The following is a 17,690-nucleotide window of genomic DNA, read 5'->3' on the forward strand; positions in this document are numbered from 1 at the left end:
GGAAACCAGCGTTTGTCCACAGACAGCTTTCCGGGTCATGTGGCCAGCATGATTAAACCGCTACTGGCACAATGGAACACCATGAAGGAAGCCAGATCACTCAGAAATGCCATTTACCTTCCCACCACAGCTGTACCTATTTATCTACTTGCACTGGCATGCTTTTGAACTGCTAGGTTGGCAGGAGCTGGGACAGAGCAACGGGAGCTCACCCTGTCGCGGGGATTCGAACCGCCAACCTTCCGATCAGAAGCCCAAGAGGCTCAGTGGTTTAGACCACAGCGCCACCCTATTACACCACCCACCTGTCTGGGTTGTTGGGTAGCTCCCACCAAAATATAGTAAAATATAGTAAAAACGCATCAAACACTAAAAACCTCCCCTTCAGCTGTCTTTTAGAATTCAGATAGCTGTTTATCTGTCTGACATCTGCTGGGAGGGTGTTCCACAGGGCGGGTGCCACTACCGAAAAGACCCTCTGCCTGGTTCCCTGTAACCTCACCTCTTGCAATGAGGAAACCACTTCATTGCACCAAATCGTATCCTTGGCTCTATTTACTTTCCCTGATATTTTTGCCTTTGCTGTTCTCCAGGACCCCATCCAAACAGCAAGTACTGCTCAAAATTGCCCCAAACTATCTTGTTCCATAATACAGGGAGCGGAAACTGTGGCTCCGGATATTGTCAGAATTCAGCTCCCATCAGTCCCAGCCAGGAAGGCCAACAGTCAGTAATGATGGGACCTGGTGTTTGGCTACATCTGGAAGGCGACGAGTCCCTGCCCCTGAAATAAGTGAAACAAAACTCCTGCATAATAGCAAGAATGTGATAGGCTTTCTGTGAGGAAAGTGGTAACAATAATCCATTAGTGCAGGAGTCTTGCACAACTGAAGTTATGGCGTGCATTTTTCTGTTTGCTGCTTTCTGTTTCCTGTCACGGTAGGTAAGGAAGTAGAGGAGATGCATTTTTATATTCTCATGTTATGCTTTAACTTCCCACATCCTGCTCCTAATTCCTACTGAAGCCAGTGAGATGGTTGTCTGTCAATGAAGCTAAAGCTGTTTCCCTGCTTCTCCCATGGTGAGAAATGGACACCTCTTAGTCACACACAGGAAACTGTGTCTTGGGGGCGGAGAACGACACAGTCCAAATTCAATATTTGCTTAATCTCTTTAAGCAGTGTGAGAGACTTTGTATCACTCTTGCCAGGATTGATTTATTCCGCTTCAGATGACAGTAACTCTTTCACAACTGCTCTGAGAAGGTGAGAAGAATGTGACACTTTCTGCGTCACTGAAGGCCCTTGGCAGATTTTTCTCTCAGAGAAAGTGGCTTTCGCTGCGACTTCCCCTCCATTGTGCCCGCTGAATAAACACTGCCTATTGGAAAGCCTGAAAGGTGATCGTTTCCCATCTTCCTCATCCCTTTTACATTACTAATAAAACAAGTAACAAAGACTATTTCAGTTCGTATAGGAACTGGCCTGGACATAACAGCTACAACCATCTAGAACAGGGGTCACCAACCTGGTGCCTTCAAACACACATGTGCCCACAAAGGCCTTCCTTGACACCCACGGGACCCTGCCTGAAATTAGGCTTGAAAGCAGCATTTTATTGTAACTAACCCAGTGTTCTGGGTTGTGGGGTTTTGTGGAGCCCACAAAAGTTTCTCCACTTTGCAAATGTGTGGACAGCCCCCCCCCCAAAAGTGAGTGACCTCTTATCTGCAATGTAAAAGCTCGCTTATGCTTTGTATTTCCATACAATGCAATTGATGATCCAATGAGTTTGGCTATGTGACTAAAAATGGAAGAAGTTAGGTCATGTGAATGACGGCTGACTCCTTCGGATAATTCGTGCAGGGATTATTACGATGAGATTCTTGGCTCTGCTTGTACATGTGAAAACCAATAGTTTGGGACTGGGATATCCAAAGGTCCTTTGAAATAATCCCCTTCACCCACTGGACTAAATATATGAGGCATTCTTACCACCCCATAACCCTCCATGGCTTGGTGGATGAGAAGCAAGGCAGGGCCTTCTGTTCTGTGACACTAGGTTGTGAAACTCCATCCCTAAATACATTTAGTTGGTCTCCTCTCTCTCTCAACTTTATGGAGTTTGAGAGCACCATATTTTCCAATCTAGCTTTTATTTTGATTTGAAGTCTTTTGTCTCCCCCATTGATTAAGCTGCAGCTGTTATACTCTTTTCTTGATTTTATTCAATATCACTGTTTTATTGTATTTAAACTATTTGTATTGTATTTGAATTGTTTTTATTGTAAGTTGCTTTGTGGGCCCTTTCTAGGCCCAAGAAGCAGCATACAGTGGTACCTCTGGTTACGAACGCTTATGGTTACGAATGCTTCAGGTTATGAGCTCCGCTAACCCGGAAGTAGCTGCTCCTGGTTGAGAACTTTGCCCCAGGATGAAAACAGAAATTGTGTGCCGGAGGCGCTTGCGCAACAGGAGGCCCCATTAGCGAAAGCGCGTCTCAGGATAAGAACGGTTTCAGCTTAAGAAGGGACCTCCGGAACAAATTAAGTTCGTAGTTCGTACTCTGTATAAATAAGCATATACATAAATATAAAAGATTAAAAAATTAAATTGTGAATCTGACTAAGGGCAGATTCACAATTGTACTTGCCATACCCAAACGTGTCATTTTTGGCATGTCTCATGGTCATTATCAAACATATCAAGTACGTATGGGCTTGTTTGCAGTAACACACTTATCATCCAACCCTAAGCGTGTTTACAGAGTTCAGAAGGCCTTATTCTCCAGTTAGCCTGCATGGGATTGCAGCCTTAAACCAGTGCTCCAGAACCGCTATCAATTTAGGAGTTACCTGGGAGTAAGTCCCAGTTTACTCCACCAGAACTATTCTGGAGAACATGCTTAGAAATCTGGAAACTACAGAAGGTACTGTGTGTTGTTTAGTTAGCAATAACTATATCAGGTTCTTTCTCTGTCTTTCAGCAGGTATATTTTTCCCTGGGATGAGAAAAATAACTTCCCTAAGGCAGGGAATGTACATTTCGGCTTTTGTTTTCTTATGTGGGGCAGTGGTTTCTTAAAGATGGCGGTGTTATCTGACTTGGGATTAGCTTATTTAAGATTACTGGGTGTGGTGGCACACAGGCAAGAGACGAAGCTATGTCTGGCATACCTCTGTTTACACTTGGTTTGCTGCATATTAAAATAAGGAATTTAAATATTTTGAACTCCTGTGGTGGCAAAGAAAACAGAAGTGAACAAACCAGTTTTCAGAAGAGAAAGGTACCTTCATGGCACAGGTGATACTTCTAAACAAAAAGCTGCCCACACTAGGTTTTCACGTGCCAATTCAGCTGACTTTCCTAGGAATGCTGCTTCTTTTTGTAAAGTAATTTTCAGAATTAATTTCCTTTAGTTTCCTAATCCGGCCAAACACTTAACTGACATCACACCTTTCAGATCAAAATCCATTAATGAGATACAAGGAAGGGGGGGGGGAATGAGGAAACTGGAAACTTTACATGCAAACAGACAAAAGCTTGTGAAATCCCAAAATCTCCCTATTTTTCTATATATTGCATAAGGAAACTGCAAATATGGAACAGGATACAACTCCTGTTGGGTTAATATAGCTGCTGTCACTTCCATCCTATTCAGACACTATGAGCAACTCTCCCCTATCATAGCATCCATTGTACACATTCATTGTGGGAACAGGATATTTGATTTTAATATACTAGCATTGGAGTGGAAATCAAATCTGTGTGTGCTTTTCCTGTGGTCAGAGCTTTTAAAGATCTCTAGATGAATCTGGCAGTCCAAATGACTTCTCTCATCCCTTTTCGGTGCTGTTGCAGCCTCCTGAATGCAACATACATAGGTCTCACAGAGTCATCAGTGGATACTGTCATTTAGCTGTCAAATATGGAGAACAGTGAACAGGAACACTACATAACTGGAAATTGCAGGTCTTTGGGGATCTGATCTCAACATAGACCAAACATCCCTTGGACACACTGACTCCTATGGGCATCAATGAAAGCATAAGCCAAGAAGTATATTGCAGGATTGATGCCTTACAGGAAGCAAATCTAAATACTGGTCCCTTGCCCAACATTTAGAGCTGTTATTGATCTCCCTAGGAGTTCTGCTCATGCGTATAGGTCAGCAGATGGTTCAGCTCTTTGTAATGCTGACTTTTTGTTGCTGTCTTGTTTCCTGCTGGATTTCCTACATTGCAACTGTTCTTGTCACAGGATATATGAATACTATGCAACTGTAATTAAAAGCAGCAACTGTCTATAGGGAGGGAGTTCTTGGTTTGCGGGCGGGTTTTGTTCTTGTTTTTATTATGTATTTTGTGTTTTTTATCTTGCATTTTTACTTTGTGAACTACCCTGTTTAATAAATTTTTAAAAACTATACTTCATTTCAACCTTACTTATGACCTCTGTAAACTAATACAGCGGTACCTCGGGTTAAGTACCTAATTCGTTCCGGAAGTCTGTTCTTAACCTGAAACTGTTCTTAACCTGAAGCACCACTTTAGCTAATGGGGCCTCCTGCTGCTGCCGCGCCGCCGGAGAACGATTTGTGTTCTTATCCTAAAGCAAAGTTCTTAACCCGAGGTACTATTTCTGGGTTAGCGGAGTCTGTAACCTGAAGCGTATGTACCCTGAGGTACCACTGTACATGAATGTGGCCTGAACCTACGTATGTTTATCCAGGTCTCATTTAGTTCCCATCTTAACATACATAAATTTACAACCTAATGAGAGGGAGGAGAGTAAGAAGAGGCAGCCCAAGTGTCATAGGTGAGATGGCCAGGTTGCTCGCATACAACACCAATCTTGGCTCGACTGCACTGGCTGCCAATTCATTTCTGGGTGTTAAGTTGTGGGCGAACATAGCAGACGACACAGCGATTTCTCCAGAGCAGCTCTTTACTTGTAAGCTGGACAGAACTGAACAGCAAACAGCTCAGCCGGCCTGCTTTTATAGGCAGCCAGCTGTCAACATTGTAGCAACAACAACCCAGGGTTTCCCGCCTAAAATAACTGACGTGGACCTGAGTGAAAACTATCTACAGTATCCCCCTGCTGGCCCAGGGTGAGAACTTCAGTACATAACACTGGGCCCAAATCAAAGTGCTGGTTTTGACCTATAAAGCCTTAAACAGCCTTAAAAATACCTCAAGGACTGCCTCATTCCATATGAACCAATCCAGATACTATGGTCATAATCTGCGACCCTTCTTCGTGCCCACAGGAGCTCCTGGGAGTGAAAAAGGTATTTAAATATACCTTCCTGAAGAAACCAGAGGCCTTTCTCCTGGGTATGGTCGGCCAATTGGTGCCAAAGAAGGACAGAACTTTTTTTATGTATGCTACAACAGCAGCAAGAATACTCATCGCAAAGTATTGGAAGACACAAGATCTACCCACCTTGGAAGAATGGCAGATGAAAGTGATAGACTATATGGGACTGGCAGAAATGACCGGCAGAATTCGAGACCAGGGAAAAGAGACGGCGGAAGAAGATTGGAAGAAATTTAAGGACTATCTTAAGAAACATTGCAAAATTATTGAAGGCTAGAACGATGTTGATTCAGAAATTAAGGAGTTAAAAGCTGTAATGATTATGTGATTAAGAAAAGAAAGGTTAAAAAGTACATAGAAATTAGGGAAAGGATTTGCTGAATTGACTTAATTAGAGAATGGAATACAGAAAGGGGAGGTATGAGGAGGTCGGGAAACTAAGTTTTATGAATATAAGGGATGGAAACTATACTTGTTTTGTATGTGTGTTCTTTCTTTTTTGGATTGTATGTATTGTTATTGTTTTTGTTTTTATTGTTCTGTTTATTCTGTTTTATATAAATTCCTAAACTTTAATAAATATATTATAAAAAAAGGAGCTCCTGGGAGTGACAACATAAGAATGGGCCTTTTCTGCAGTGACTCCTCCTTTGTGGAATGCCTTCCCCAGGAAGGTTCAGCTGACAACTTCATTATACTCCTTTAAGTCCCAGGCAAAAGCATTCCTCTTCAACCAGGCCTTTGGCTGATTAACATCCTATACCCTTTTAAATGTGATTGTGGGAAGGGAATTAATTGTTTTGCTTTGATATTCTCATTTTGTTTTATTTTATTTATTTATTTATTTTGCTGTAAACTGCCCTGAGATCTACAGGTGGAGGGCGGTATAATTTTTTGATGATGATGATGATGATGATGATGATGATGATGATGATGAAAAGGGAAAGGACATGGGGTGATTGCTCAGCTAGCAAAACTGGAATATAAAAATTTAACTTGGGTAACCCATTTTAAAAACAGGTTGGAGCAAGGGGGTTTAGTAATGCAGAGTGGAAGGCACTGCAAGTTCAACTTCTTGCTAATGCTAGAAAGCCACACATACCCTAAACTGCATTCTTTGATGCTTAGCATCGTATCCAAATGGAGTAAGCATTGTCTTGCCGCTTGCTCTTCTCAAAGTTTCCCTTTCTCCGTTTCCCATTATTTTCTAATAGGAGGAAGACGGACCACAAAGAACAATGCTTGGTGTTGCCATGAGACTCCTTTTTCCTTCCTGACAAGGATTTTGTGTCTTTTACAGGCAGTAACACAAGAGGGCCACTAAATTGCAACTGTACTCCATTTTTTACATATTGAAAGTAGACAGGTATGAAGTTCATTTAAGTAATATGAGTAGACTGTGGTTCCAGGAAAGTCAGAACAATTCTGAGGCACACAATATTGCCAGTTCCAAGTTCTTTTTAGACACACTGACTGAACTCTAATGCCTTGAAGTGTTGGAGAGCTAATGCCTGCCACTGAGAAGAAATTTATGTTATGTGGAAGTAATTTCCTGGGAGAGCCTAGTGAGGTTTCTTGAAAACCTTCCTGAATGGTTGACCGCTGCAATTAACAGCAGGAGTTAGAGGCAGGTCAGCTAACGACTTCAACCACCTTCATGATCCAGTGTAAGAAAGCTCCGTGAAGGAAAGAAACCACTGAGAGTAAGCAAGGAAAAACTTATTATTTTTAAGAATGAAATAGTGAACTGGGGGACAGGATGTTACATTTGAACATAACCTCCAGAGTTTTAACAATAAATTTGCATCTCTTCCGGGGAACAGGGAAAGAGCAAACAAATATTAAAATCTGGTTAGAAGCTGGGACACAAAAGGCTTTCTTTGTTCTGTTGCTTACTTTTAAAAGTGCAGCAGGGGAAGTAGTAGACACACCAATTTATCAGTAATTGAGAACCCTGGAGGAATTACTTTAAATTTATTGGCAAGTGTTGAATGTTAAGCCAGTTACCATTAGTAAGAAATGAACAGGTATGTTAGCCTGCGCACAGAGCAAACACTTCAGTATTTTTATCGAAGAGTGGGTTCAAACGCAATGTTCCACACAAAAAGTTTGTCATGGAAATGACCAGACTCTGGACTTAAGTGGCCCCTGAGACCTGTGGTGTTCTTGAACCATTTAGAAACAATGACCTCAGCACTAGTAAATTCAAGAGATATGTAAGTAGTAAGTGGACAATTGCCAAGAAAGTCTACCACAGTCACACTTGGCTTCCAAAGGGGAGTTTAAAAAAAGGAAGGGATTGGTAAAAAGGAAGTTGAATAGGAAAGTCAAGATGGTGAAATCTCCCCAGAATGATTGAGGGTGGGTATTCAAAACCACAATAATAGCAGCTTAACTGGAATGCAGACCAGGAGAGTTACCACCCAGGCCAAGAAGATACTGTACCAGCTATTAAGAAGCTAACAGAAGCAAGAAGACTTCCTTCAGAAAATGGAATACTTGCCCATATAAGGAACACAAACTTGGGCAAAAGGAATGCAAGCAGACAATAAGGGTTGCAAAAAATAATCATGATAAAAGCATTAAGAACAATACTTGAACATTAAATACATTTGAAGCAGGAAACAGGCCATGGAGGCAGACAGACCTTGGAATGACAAGGGAGATGTGCTAAAGAAGGAAAAGGCAATTGCTGAATTAATCCTTTATTACAATTTCATTGATATTTGAACCTGATTAACTTTCTTAAGAAAGGCGTATAAGGAACTGAGGGAAATAGCGGTGATAGGAAATTAAGGTGTGGGCCTGTCTGACAAGCTAAAAGCTAACACATTGCTGGGTTCCAATAGCATCCACTCAAGAGTTCTTACAAAACTCAGCTATGAAGTTGCTAATCTTTTAACATAATTCCACCAAGGTCTTGGGTAAACAGATACATTTTTACTTCATGACAGAAGCCCAATATTGTGAGGGTTATCCTTGCGTCCTAGGGTGCCACTACAGAGAAGGCCCTGCAAACAGGGAAGACAAGAATGCATACACTTTCTGTCCTACTCTTAAGTCTTATATCTATCTGGTCTGGTTTTATTTCTTTTCCACTTTTCTAACTTTAAATCAATTTGAAGTTTTGTGCATCAACAAAGTACAATTTGGGGCAGATTGATTTATGTAAAAACTTATTTTACAGGCTAGTGTAAATTTACCTGAGGTATTACTCCAAACGCTTTTCTCCACTGCTGCACAGAGACGGTGTTCCAGGAGACATCATCAATTTGAATATCTCCTTCTGTGGTCAAGAGTCTTAAAAAAGCAAAGAGCAGCGTACTTTTCCCTGAGCCAGTTCTTCCTAAAAGACCCACCTGCAATATTTATAAACATAAATTAATGAAGAAACCGCTCTCATAAATTAATCATTTGCGTGCTAGAAATTAACAGAAGAGCAGTTCAGAGAAGAATGTTTTGTGTTGAGATGGGCTTGAAACCATAAATATTAATGTAACAGCAGGAATGTGCACAGCTTCTGATGATATGGTAGAATCTGTCCTTATAACAAGAACATATTTTTGCCCTAGTTTTGCTACCTTCCCCTTGGCATCAAAATTGGGCAAACGTCCAGTCATATGAACCACAGTTCATTCATAGTTCATAGTTCAGACCAGTGCTATTTTACTAGAGAAAGAAGAGCCGGAACTCACCATGAACACCTCCCTTTTTCTCTTATAATGGCAATGGTGCCCACCTGAGAGGTGCCGGAACTGAGTTCTGGTGAGTTCCGGCTGGAAAAAAAAACCCCTGCTTCCAACCAAAACTGGAAACTCATTTATTTTATTTTATTTTATTATTATTTTTGAAACTCATTTCTGCAAATATTGTATGTTATTCTGGCACCAAAGTGCCAGCCAGGAGCTTTGTCTATCTAAACAATGTTTCTATATAAGTTATTGATTTCCAATAAAATCATTCTGCACTGGCTCCCGGTGGAGTACAGGGTCAGATTTAAGGTGCTGGTTTTGACCCTTAAAGCCCTTCACGGCCTAGGACCCTCATACCTACGGGACCGCCTCTCCTGGTATGCCCCACGGAGGACCTTAAGGTCCATAAATAGCAACACCCTAGAGTCCCGGGCCCTAAGGAAGTTAGATTAGGCTCAACCAGAGCCAGGGCCTTCTCAACACTGGCTCCGACCTGGTGGAACACTCTGTCTCATGAGACCAGGGCCCTGCGGGATCTGATTTCTTTCCACAGGGCCTGTAAGACAGAGGTGTTCCACCTGGCCTTTGGCTTAGAATCAGTTTGATTCCCTCCCCCTCTTTCTTTCTCCTTTCTCCTCCTGTGAAGAGGCTGCATCCTAATGTTTTAATGTTGTATTTTAATCTTGTTTTTTAAATTGTATTTTAATCAACTTGTTTTTATTATTGGTTGTTAGCCGCCCTGAGCACAGTCTTGGCTGGGGAGGGCAAGGTATAAATAAAATTTATTATTATTATTATTATTATTATTATTATTATTATTAATAGTGTCATAGGAGAATATCCAGTAGGGGTATCTCACTCAGACTTCTGCTTACACAAACAGGACTTCCCCTGTCTCCTCTTCCTCCTTCAGTCCCCTGTATGCCCCCAAATATGCTATAGAGGGTTGAGGGACAGCAGGGGGGAGGGCAGGCAAGAGACCCCATTGCATCTGCAGGTGTGATATTGTATCTCACCTACAATGTTTTCAATTTCAATTTGATATTGTGTTACTAGCACACTACCCTATATTTTTCTTTTCTATGTACAAACTTACATATTTATTAGCAAGCCTTCCCACCAGACAAGCAGCGAAACAAAGAGACAGCAAAATCAGGTAAATGTACAGAAATAGGAAATAAAATTGATTTTCTGGATATTTTACCCATCCTCCATGCTTTTACGGCAAATTCTCATTAACTCTCTGCTCTATCTATGCCCAGCATTTCTAGAAACTGTGGGTTCCTTTTCCAAATACCCAGCAAATGGGCTTTCCCTCTGTTCCTACACAACTCACTGCATATTAAAATAATGTGAATAATTATTGTGAAATGTTCCTACATGATTTACTGCATATTAAAATAACTTGAATATTTATTGTGACGTGCTTCAGGTTAGTAATCAAGTATTACTTTTCTTTTAGGAATAGTGGTGGCACTTGCTTGACAGCGGATTAGCTAAAATGAGTTTAATTGAAAACACTCTTACCCTTTGTCCTGGACTTATTGAAAAGGAAATATTTTCGAGTACGGCCCGTCCTCCATCTATGTACTTGGCCGTGAGATTCTTCACTGTCATTTGCCCACCAGATGGCCAGACAGTCTTTTCCTTTGCATGCCTATTCTCAATTATGAGGGTGCGTGAAAGCTCTCCATTTTTCAAAGATGGTGCAGTTTTGGATTCTTCTGTTGGCATATCAATAAACTTAAATACTCGGCTCACTGACCGCATCTGAAAACCAGACCAAGAACCACTGAAGTCATATTTTGAAACATCTTCCCCCCCCCCCACGCATAGCTTGGCATAGAAGCAGACAAACTTCACCCTACTGAGTTTGATGTCAACAAATCAATCTTTACTTTGTAGTGTATAAATTGTGAGGACAAAGTACTTGGTTCTCTGTTACACACACACACACACACACACACACACACACATATATATTCCCTATTAATTGTATGTGATAGTGTTAAGATGAGCAGCGGTAGCCTGCTTCTGCCACAGTTAATTCTTTAGCAGGGCTATTCTTAAAAAGAGTTTCTGAAAGACAGTTATTAGTTTATCCTGACCTTTCAGCTCTTAGGACAACAATGGGACTTGTTCACCATGGGAAAGCAAACCTCATGATAAAGAATCTTTGTGCGTTAATGGTGGGAAAGTACTACAAGTCTTTGTGGTTAACTGGTTGTTTTTCTGCTTGTGTGGCTGTCATGCCGTCAGACTTCGGAAAACACTGTTCCTAAGTCCTGATTGGCACTTTTGATTCATTTACTTTGGTCAGAAAGTTCAAAGAAAGGCCACTCAGTTATCCATATGTTGCTCATACTACTACTGAGTTGTTGCAAGCAAAAAGAATAAAAGAAAAACTTCATTCAAATAAATGAGCTGTGAATGGCTTGCTCATTAACTACCACTAACTGGTAAATGAAAAGATAGAATGTAGCCGGAACAAAACCAATCATGTGATGACTGAAATTGTGACTCTGAAGAAGGCAAGAAAGGGAAGAAGCCTTGTTCCCTTTCTATTAAAAAAAAAAAAGCTGATTTAATGGAGCTAGGGGAGTGGCAAGAAATAACTAATGTGAATCGAATTTAAAAGGAAAAGGAGTTCAAGAAAGTGTTTCGTTTCCCCCCTGAAAGAGACACATCTGAAGTCACAGGGGAGAACAGTAACATTACTGCTGAAAAGAAAAGAAAGCTGAAGCAAGATCCATGTTCATCCAATATCCAAACAGCAAAGGCATGATATAAAATATGACAAATAATAGCAGAAATGCATTTGCAAACACATTTCTAAAGTAAGCAATTAAAGTCACTGGTCTATCATGCAAAACCAGTTTATTATGAAAAGAATAAACTTCAGTAAGCCTCAGGCTTCTGTCAGAGTTATCTCACTTACAGAATTATAAGGGAAAAGATAATCTAGTTTGTATATGTACCTTGGGAGAAAAGCGATGATAAACCTAGACAGCATCTTAAAAAGCAGACACACCACCTTGCCAACAAAGGTCTGTATACTTAAAGCCATGGTTTTCCCAGTAGTGATGTATGGAAGTGAGAGCTGGACCATAAAGAAGGCTGATCGCCGAAGAATTGATGCTTTTGAATTCTGGTGCTGGAGGAGACTCTTGAGAGTCCCATGGACTGAAAGAAGATCAAACCTATCCATTCTGAAGGAAATCAGCCCTGAGTGCTCACTGGAAGGACAGATCCTGAAGCTGAGGCTCCAATACACCTCATGAGAAGAGAAGACTCCCTGGAAAAGACCCTGATGTTGGGAAAGATGGAGGGCACAAGGAGAAAGGGACGACAGAGGACGAGATGGTTGGACAGTGTTCTCGAAGCTACTAACATGAGTTTGAACAAACTGTGGGAGGCAGTGGAGGACAGGCGTGCCTGGCGTGCTCTGGTCCATGGGGTCATGAAGAGTCGGACACGTCTAAACAACAACAACAATATGTACCTTGGGGGACAGGAGTTTCTCATCTGTCTTGTATTTCTTGTGCTATACTCTGACGTGGTGTTTACTGGAGTCCTGCTCTGCATATGTAACTTCTTGTGTGATGATGCAGGGGGGGGAAGCAATGTCCCAAAGCAAAAGTATGCACACCAAAACTGCCCTTAAAAACTGATGGAGAAAGGTCATTGATTTAGCAGAGGTCAGCTGAGACCAAGCGAGAGGAATGGGCAGCAGGTTTGAATGAGTGGTGTGTGTTTTTAAAATTGAGGGAATAATTATAACATTCAAAGTACAAAGACAATGTACACAACATATGTATATCTCTGTGGCATGGAAACATCTGCCTAGCTCCAAATCCTTTGCAACAAATTTTGCATCAACCGTTTTTCACTACAATGCTATATTTCCAGTTCATCAGCCTAACATTTTGTAATTGATGAGGAATCCAATATAGCCCACATATTATGCATTTTTTTCTTTATTCTTGCTTGAAATTATGCAGCACTTTTAACAAATTCTTTGAAGGACTAATCATCACACCTGAAAATATCATTTGAGCAATTAACTGCAGAGGCCCAGAGAATGTCCTATGTAAAAAAAGACATGCATAAGATTTTACAGGGCATTTAGATACTTCCTCATGAGCTCATGGAATTTGAAAGCAAAAATCCAAATGAAAATAATCGTGGGGGAAATAATTAATTCCTTTTTTTCTCCCCAGAAGCTATGTAGATCTGTGAATGGCCAACACCATTAAATGAGATAGACAGCAACAGAGGAGTAATTTGATGACAAAGGCTGTAGCATATTATGCACTTCTAGTAGATTTTTCCTGAAATTAATATTTAGTGTTCTGTATTAATATTCAGTACCCTTCAGCCAATGTGATAGTCCTCTTTCTGAACACCATTTGAGTCTGCAATTTGAGAAGTCTCCCTGCTGGCATGCAGTCTAGGAGTGCCAGAAGCAAGTAGCAATTGCAATGCTAGGGTGGCAATTTGAAAAACACGGAAAGGAAGAAAATGCTAATGTAACAGATGCTTGGAAAGGGGTGGTAGGTGGGGAGGAAAGTAACAGTGGAAAAAATGTTGTCATCAGAATTATTGGGGCAAAGCTATGAAATAGAACATATCATTATGCAATACAGATCTGCAAAATACGCAGCTGTAATGTTATAAAGATTTCTGAAGGAGATAAGTGGAAACATAAAATAAATAAACAGCAAGAGTGTTGGCTGAAGCCAAAATTATGAGGGCTGAACAATGGAAAGTGTGTACTAAACTGACAAAAAAAGAAGGGTTAAGTAAATGTTTGCCATAACAAAAAGAGAGAGAAAATAATGGAGAGCCATTGAAAGCGCTTGACAGCCCAAGATTGGGCCTCTAGAAGAACTATACCTAATGATAACTGAATTATGGGTGAATTATTAGCAAATATTTACAAGTACAAGCATATTTATAACTGTACACTCTACAGCCAAAGTACCGGTAATACATTTTATGAACATGTAAAAATCAAAATGAAATCTCATTTTCAATTAATTCTCATGGTTCTTACCAGACTGTCTACATCTATACTTGAGTTCACGGCCCACTGCAAGGTTCCCATAATATTCATGGCTAGTGTAAGAATAATGCCAACTGTTGCTTCTCCGTTACCTGCAAGTACAAAGACACATTTTAAAAACCTGTATGTAGAGGGGCAGTTACATACCGTATTTTTCGCACCATAGGATGCACCGGACAATAGGACGCGCCTTGTTTTAGAGGGGGGAGAACAAGGGGAAAAAATTCTTCCGCTCTCTGCCCAGCGCCCCTTCAGCGAAGCGGCAGGAGGCGCTGCGCAGAGAGTGGGAGAATTTTCCCCCTCTTGTTTTCCCGCTCTAAAACAAGGTGCCGTTTAAGGTGCGTTCAGGCGGCTACCTTGGAAGCCTGGAGAGCAAGAGGGGGCGGTGCGCACCGACCCCTCTCGCTCTCCAGGCTTCAGGTTCCTTTCGACCTGCTCTTTGGGGCTGGCGGGGGGAAGCCCACCACCAGCCCCAAAGAGCAGGTTAGGGAGCAGCGGAAAGGCGCAGCGGAGAGGCTGCTGCCATAGTCACGCGTCACTTCTCCAGCTGGGAGAGGGTCGCGGGGCTATGGCTTCTTTAGCCCCGCACGCGCTCTCCCGGCTGGAGAGGTGACGCACGGCTATAGAGGCTCCTTCCATAGCCGCGCGTCACCTCTCCAGCCGGGAGAGAGTAAGCCAGGCTTCTTTAGCCCCACGCATGCTCTCCTGGCTGGAGAGGTGGCGCGCGGCTATGGAGGCTCCTGCCATAGCCGCGCGTCACCTCTCCAGCCGGGAGAGGGTCGCGGGGGGCTGCTTTAGCCCCGCGCGCGCTCTCCCGGCTGGAGAGGTGACGCGCGGCTATGGAGGCTCCTGCCACAGGCGCGCGTCACCTCTCCAGCCGGGAGAGGGTCACGGGGGGCTGCTTTAGCCCCGCGCGCGCTCTCCCGGCTGGAGAGGTGACGCGCGGCCTTGGAGGCTCCTGCCATAGCCGCGCGTCACCTCTCCAGCCAGGAGAGGGTCGCGGGGCTATGGCGTCTTCGCTCCATAGGACACACACACACTTCCCCTTCATTTTTGAAGGGGAAAAAGTGCGTCCTATAGAGCGAAAAATACGGTAAGTGATGCAATAATAGATCCATGCCCAAATACAAAAGGTGAGAAATGCACAGATTAGTACTGTAAGGAGAAACAAGCTGAGCCAAAATGCACTATAGTACAGTATGAGGCACTGATAAGGGATGGATGAACCAGTCTAAATTTGGTTCACAACAACTGCACATGCAACCAGTAGATAGATAGTCTGTTCCAGATCTCAGGACATTATTTTTTTTTAAGTACAGTACAGTGATACCTTGGGCTAAGAACTTAATTCATTCTGGAGGTCCACTCTTAACCTGAAACTGTTCTTAACCTGAGGTACCACTTTAGCTAATGGGGCCTCCTGCTGCCACTGCGGTGCGATTTCTGTTCTCATCCTGAAGCAAAGTTCTTAACCCCAGGTACTATTTCTGGGTTAGCGGAGTCTGTAACCTGAAGCGTCTGTAACCTGAAGCGTCTGTAACCCAAGGTGCCACTGTATGCACTTTTTAAAAAAGAAAGACCTCTAGAAACATTCAGACCTTCCAGGGGGTTTTGCAGCCCTGTCTGCAGGTCATCTGGCTTTCCAGCAGTTCCAAGCTGTTGGAATTTAAAGTGGTACCTTGCTTGTTGAACTTAATCCATTCCAGGAGTCTGTTCGACTCCCAAAACGGTTCAAAAACCAAAGCGCAGTTTCCAGTTGGCTGCAGGAGCTTCCTGCACTCAATCGGAAGCCGCGTTGGACATTTGGCTTCCAAAAAAAATTTGCAAACCGGAACACTCACTTCCAGCTTTGCAGTGTTCACGTGCCAAACCCTTCAACTACCAAGGTACCACTGTATAAGGAAATGAAAGGAAAGGCAGCCCTTGAATGACCTTATGGAATTCAAAATGGAGTTTGAATCCCGAAGTAAACCTTGTCCAACCTGCACATTAATTGGTGGGTGACAAATTTGGCAAGTTCACTTTGGAATGAAGACCAAACCAGTTTCCTTGAGCATCCCTAGCACAGATGCCAACCTACTTTAGCTGTCTGTGGGCAATGCACTGGACCAAGGCTGTGGAAACTCAGACTGAGGAGCCTAATGTTCTGTCTGGACTTCAGGGTTTTTTCCAAGCTTTGTCTCTTCCCAAGACACACAACTCACTGGTTCTGCTCCACACCACTTTCTAATTCTTTTGTGAATGTGACCCTGTACTGTGATAATGCCTCTTGCTTGCATGGGTGGAAACGGAGTAGAAAAATAATTTCACACTGCTGGAATGTGGCCTGCTGTACAAAGGTGAAAATCACTTCCATTGGTCAAGGCCACTTCTGTCTCTTGACCCTGGCACATCAGATGTTAAAAGGCCTTTAGGACATGCGGACAGTATTATGGAGCCTGGAAGAAGTACTGGATGCAACCTATTTAAGGTCTGAATATGCAGCAAAACTTCTTTTTTAACCTCATTTTAGTATAGAAAGCAAAGCTACGTACCTGTAGTTAAAATAGAAACAAAGGTCACAATGATGAAGAAGACAACAAAAATCATTTCTATCCTCATCTGGAACCAACGTAATGTAGACAGATAAAGGAACCAGTTCGCTGTGTGCAAGTTCAGGGCTTTATGAAATAACGTTTCAAAATAAGGTTGCCGTCCGAAAGCTCTGAGTGTCCAAAGCCCCTTTAAGCTTGTAACAAGATGTGTGAAAATTGGACTTCTTGCTATAAACAATGCAAATTGAAAATAATAAGAGTTTTAGTACTTTCCAGAAATGAACAGGATCTTTTTTAAAAAAACAACAACACAAAGATAACAAATACATTTTCCATTAGACATATTCTTGCCTTCTTTTATAGCACTACATCATGTCAAAGAACATTCAGAACAGCATTTCACAGATTGCGAATATCTACTCTCCATTCTTTGATATCAGTCTGTATATATCTGCAACTGCTACAAGTTGTGTGGTTGCATGTCGAACAAAAGAAAAATCTGCATATCTAATTTGCTTATTCTTCGAGGGTTCCTAGGATCTTGATGCCATCTGCCATCTTTCACCTAGCCCTGTGCCCTTTAAAGGCTCAATTGGATTAATGGGCTTAAATGCTGACCACGTGATTTTGGCTGCCGTGAGTAAAAGTGAGTTTCTTGAAACCAAATTCAAGGAGCCCAACTGATCCGTTTGAATCTCCAAAGCTTTTAGAAGCATCCTTCAAAGTTTGCTTCTATGCAAGAAAAATAGTAAGATAGTGTTATGTAGAGTTAACCTCTCCAACAGTTTGTTTTCCATAAAAGAAAGTGACCCCTTTTATGAAACAACAGATGTCTTATTTGTCAACTGCTCAACACAATGCCAGGCTCTTCTTTTTCCTGCAGGCCTCCTTCTCAGGATAACCTCTTATACACAGATATGCCCCCAGGCTTCAAGAAAAACCTCTGCCCTTCAGAATCTGCCTCTCTAGGCACAGTTCTCCTACTAGGGCAGGGTTGGGGTACCTATGGCTTTCTAGAAGTTGTTAGACTTAAAAGATTATGAAAATGGTAGCTCAGAAAGATCTGCAGAGCAACAAC

General features: G+C 42.1%; 1 protein-coding gene across 5 annotated transcripts in view; it reads right to left on the reverse strand.

Annotated features, from left to right (window-relative positions):
• The window catches only part of CFTR (CF transmembrane conductance regulator), an 89,586-nt gene that overhangs the window by 11,796 nt on the left and 60,100 nt on the right, over positions 1-17,690 (reverse strand). For all 5 annotated transcript variants that reach the window (XR_014539248.1, XR_014539249.1, XM_083574314.1 and 2 more), the window contains 4 exons: positions 16,613-16,840; positions 14,070-14,170; positions 10,541-10,783; positions 8,525-8,680 (listed from right to left, as the gene is read on the reverse strand). Coding sequence is in view for 3 of the 5 variants with exons in the window: in XM_083574314.1 (XP_083430440.1) it covers positions 8,525-8,680; positions 10,541-10,783; positions 14,070-14,170; positions 16,613-16,840 (728 nt within the window). In the remaining 2 variants the exon portion in view is untranslated. The remainder of the gene's footprint in view (positions 1-8,524; positions 8,681-10,540; positions 10,784-14,069; positions 14,171-16,612; positions 16,841-17,690) is intronic.

This window comes from Podarcis filfolensis, assembly GCF_964270895.1.
Source record: "Podarcis filfolensis genome assembly, chromosome: 10".
Classification (NCBI taxonomy): domain Eukaryota; kingdom Metazoa; phylum Chordata; class Lepidosauria; order Squamata; family Lacertidae; genus Podarcis; species Podarcis filfolensis.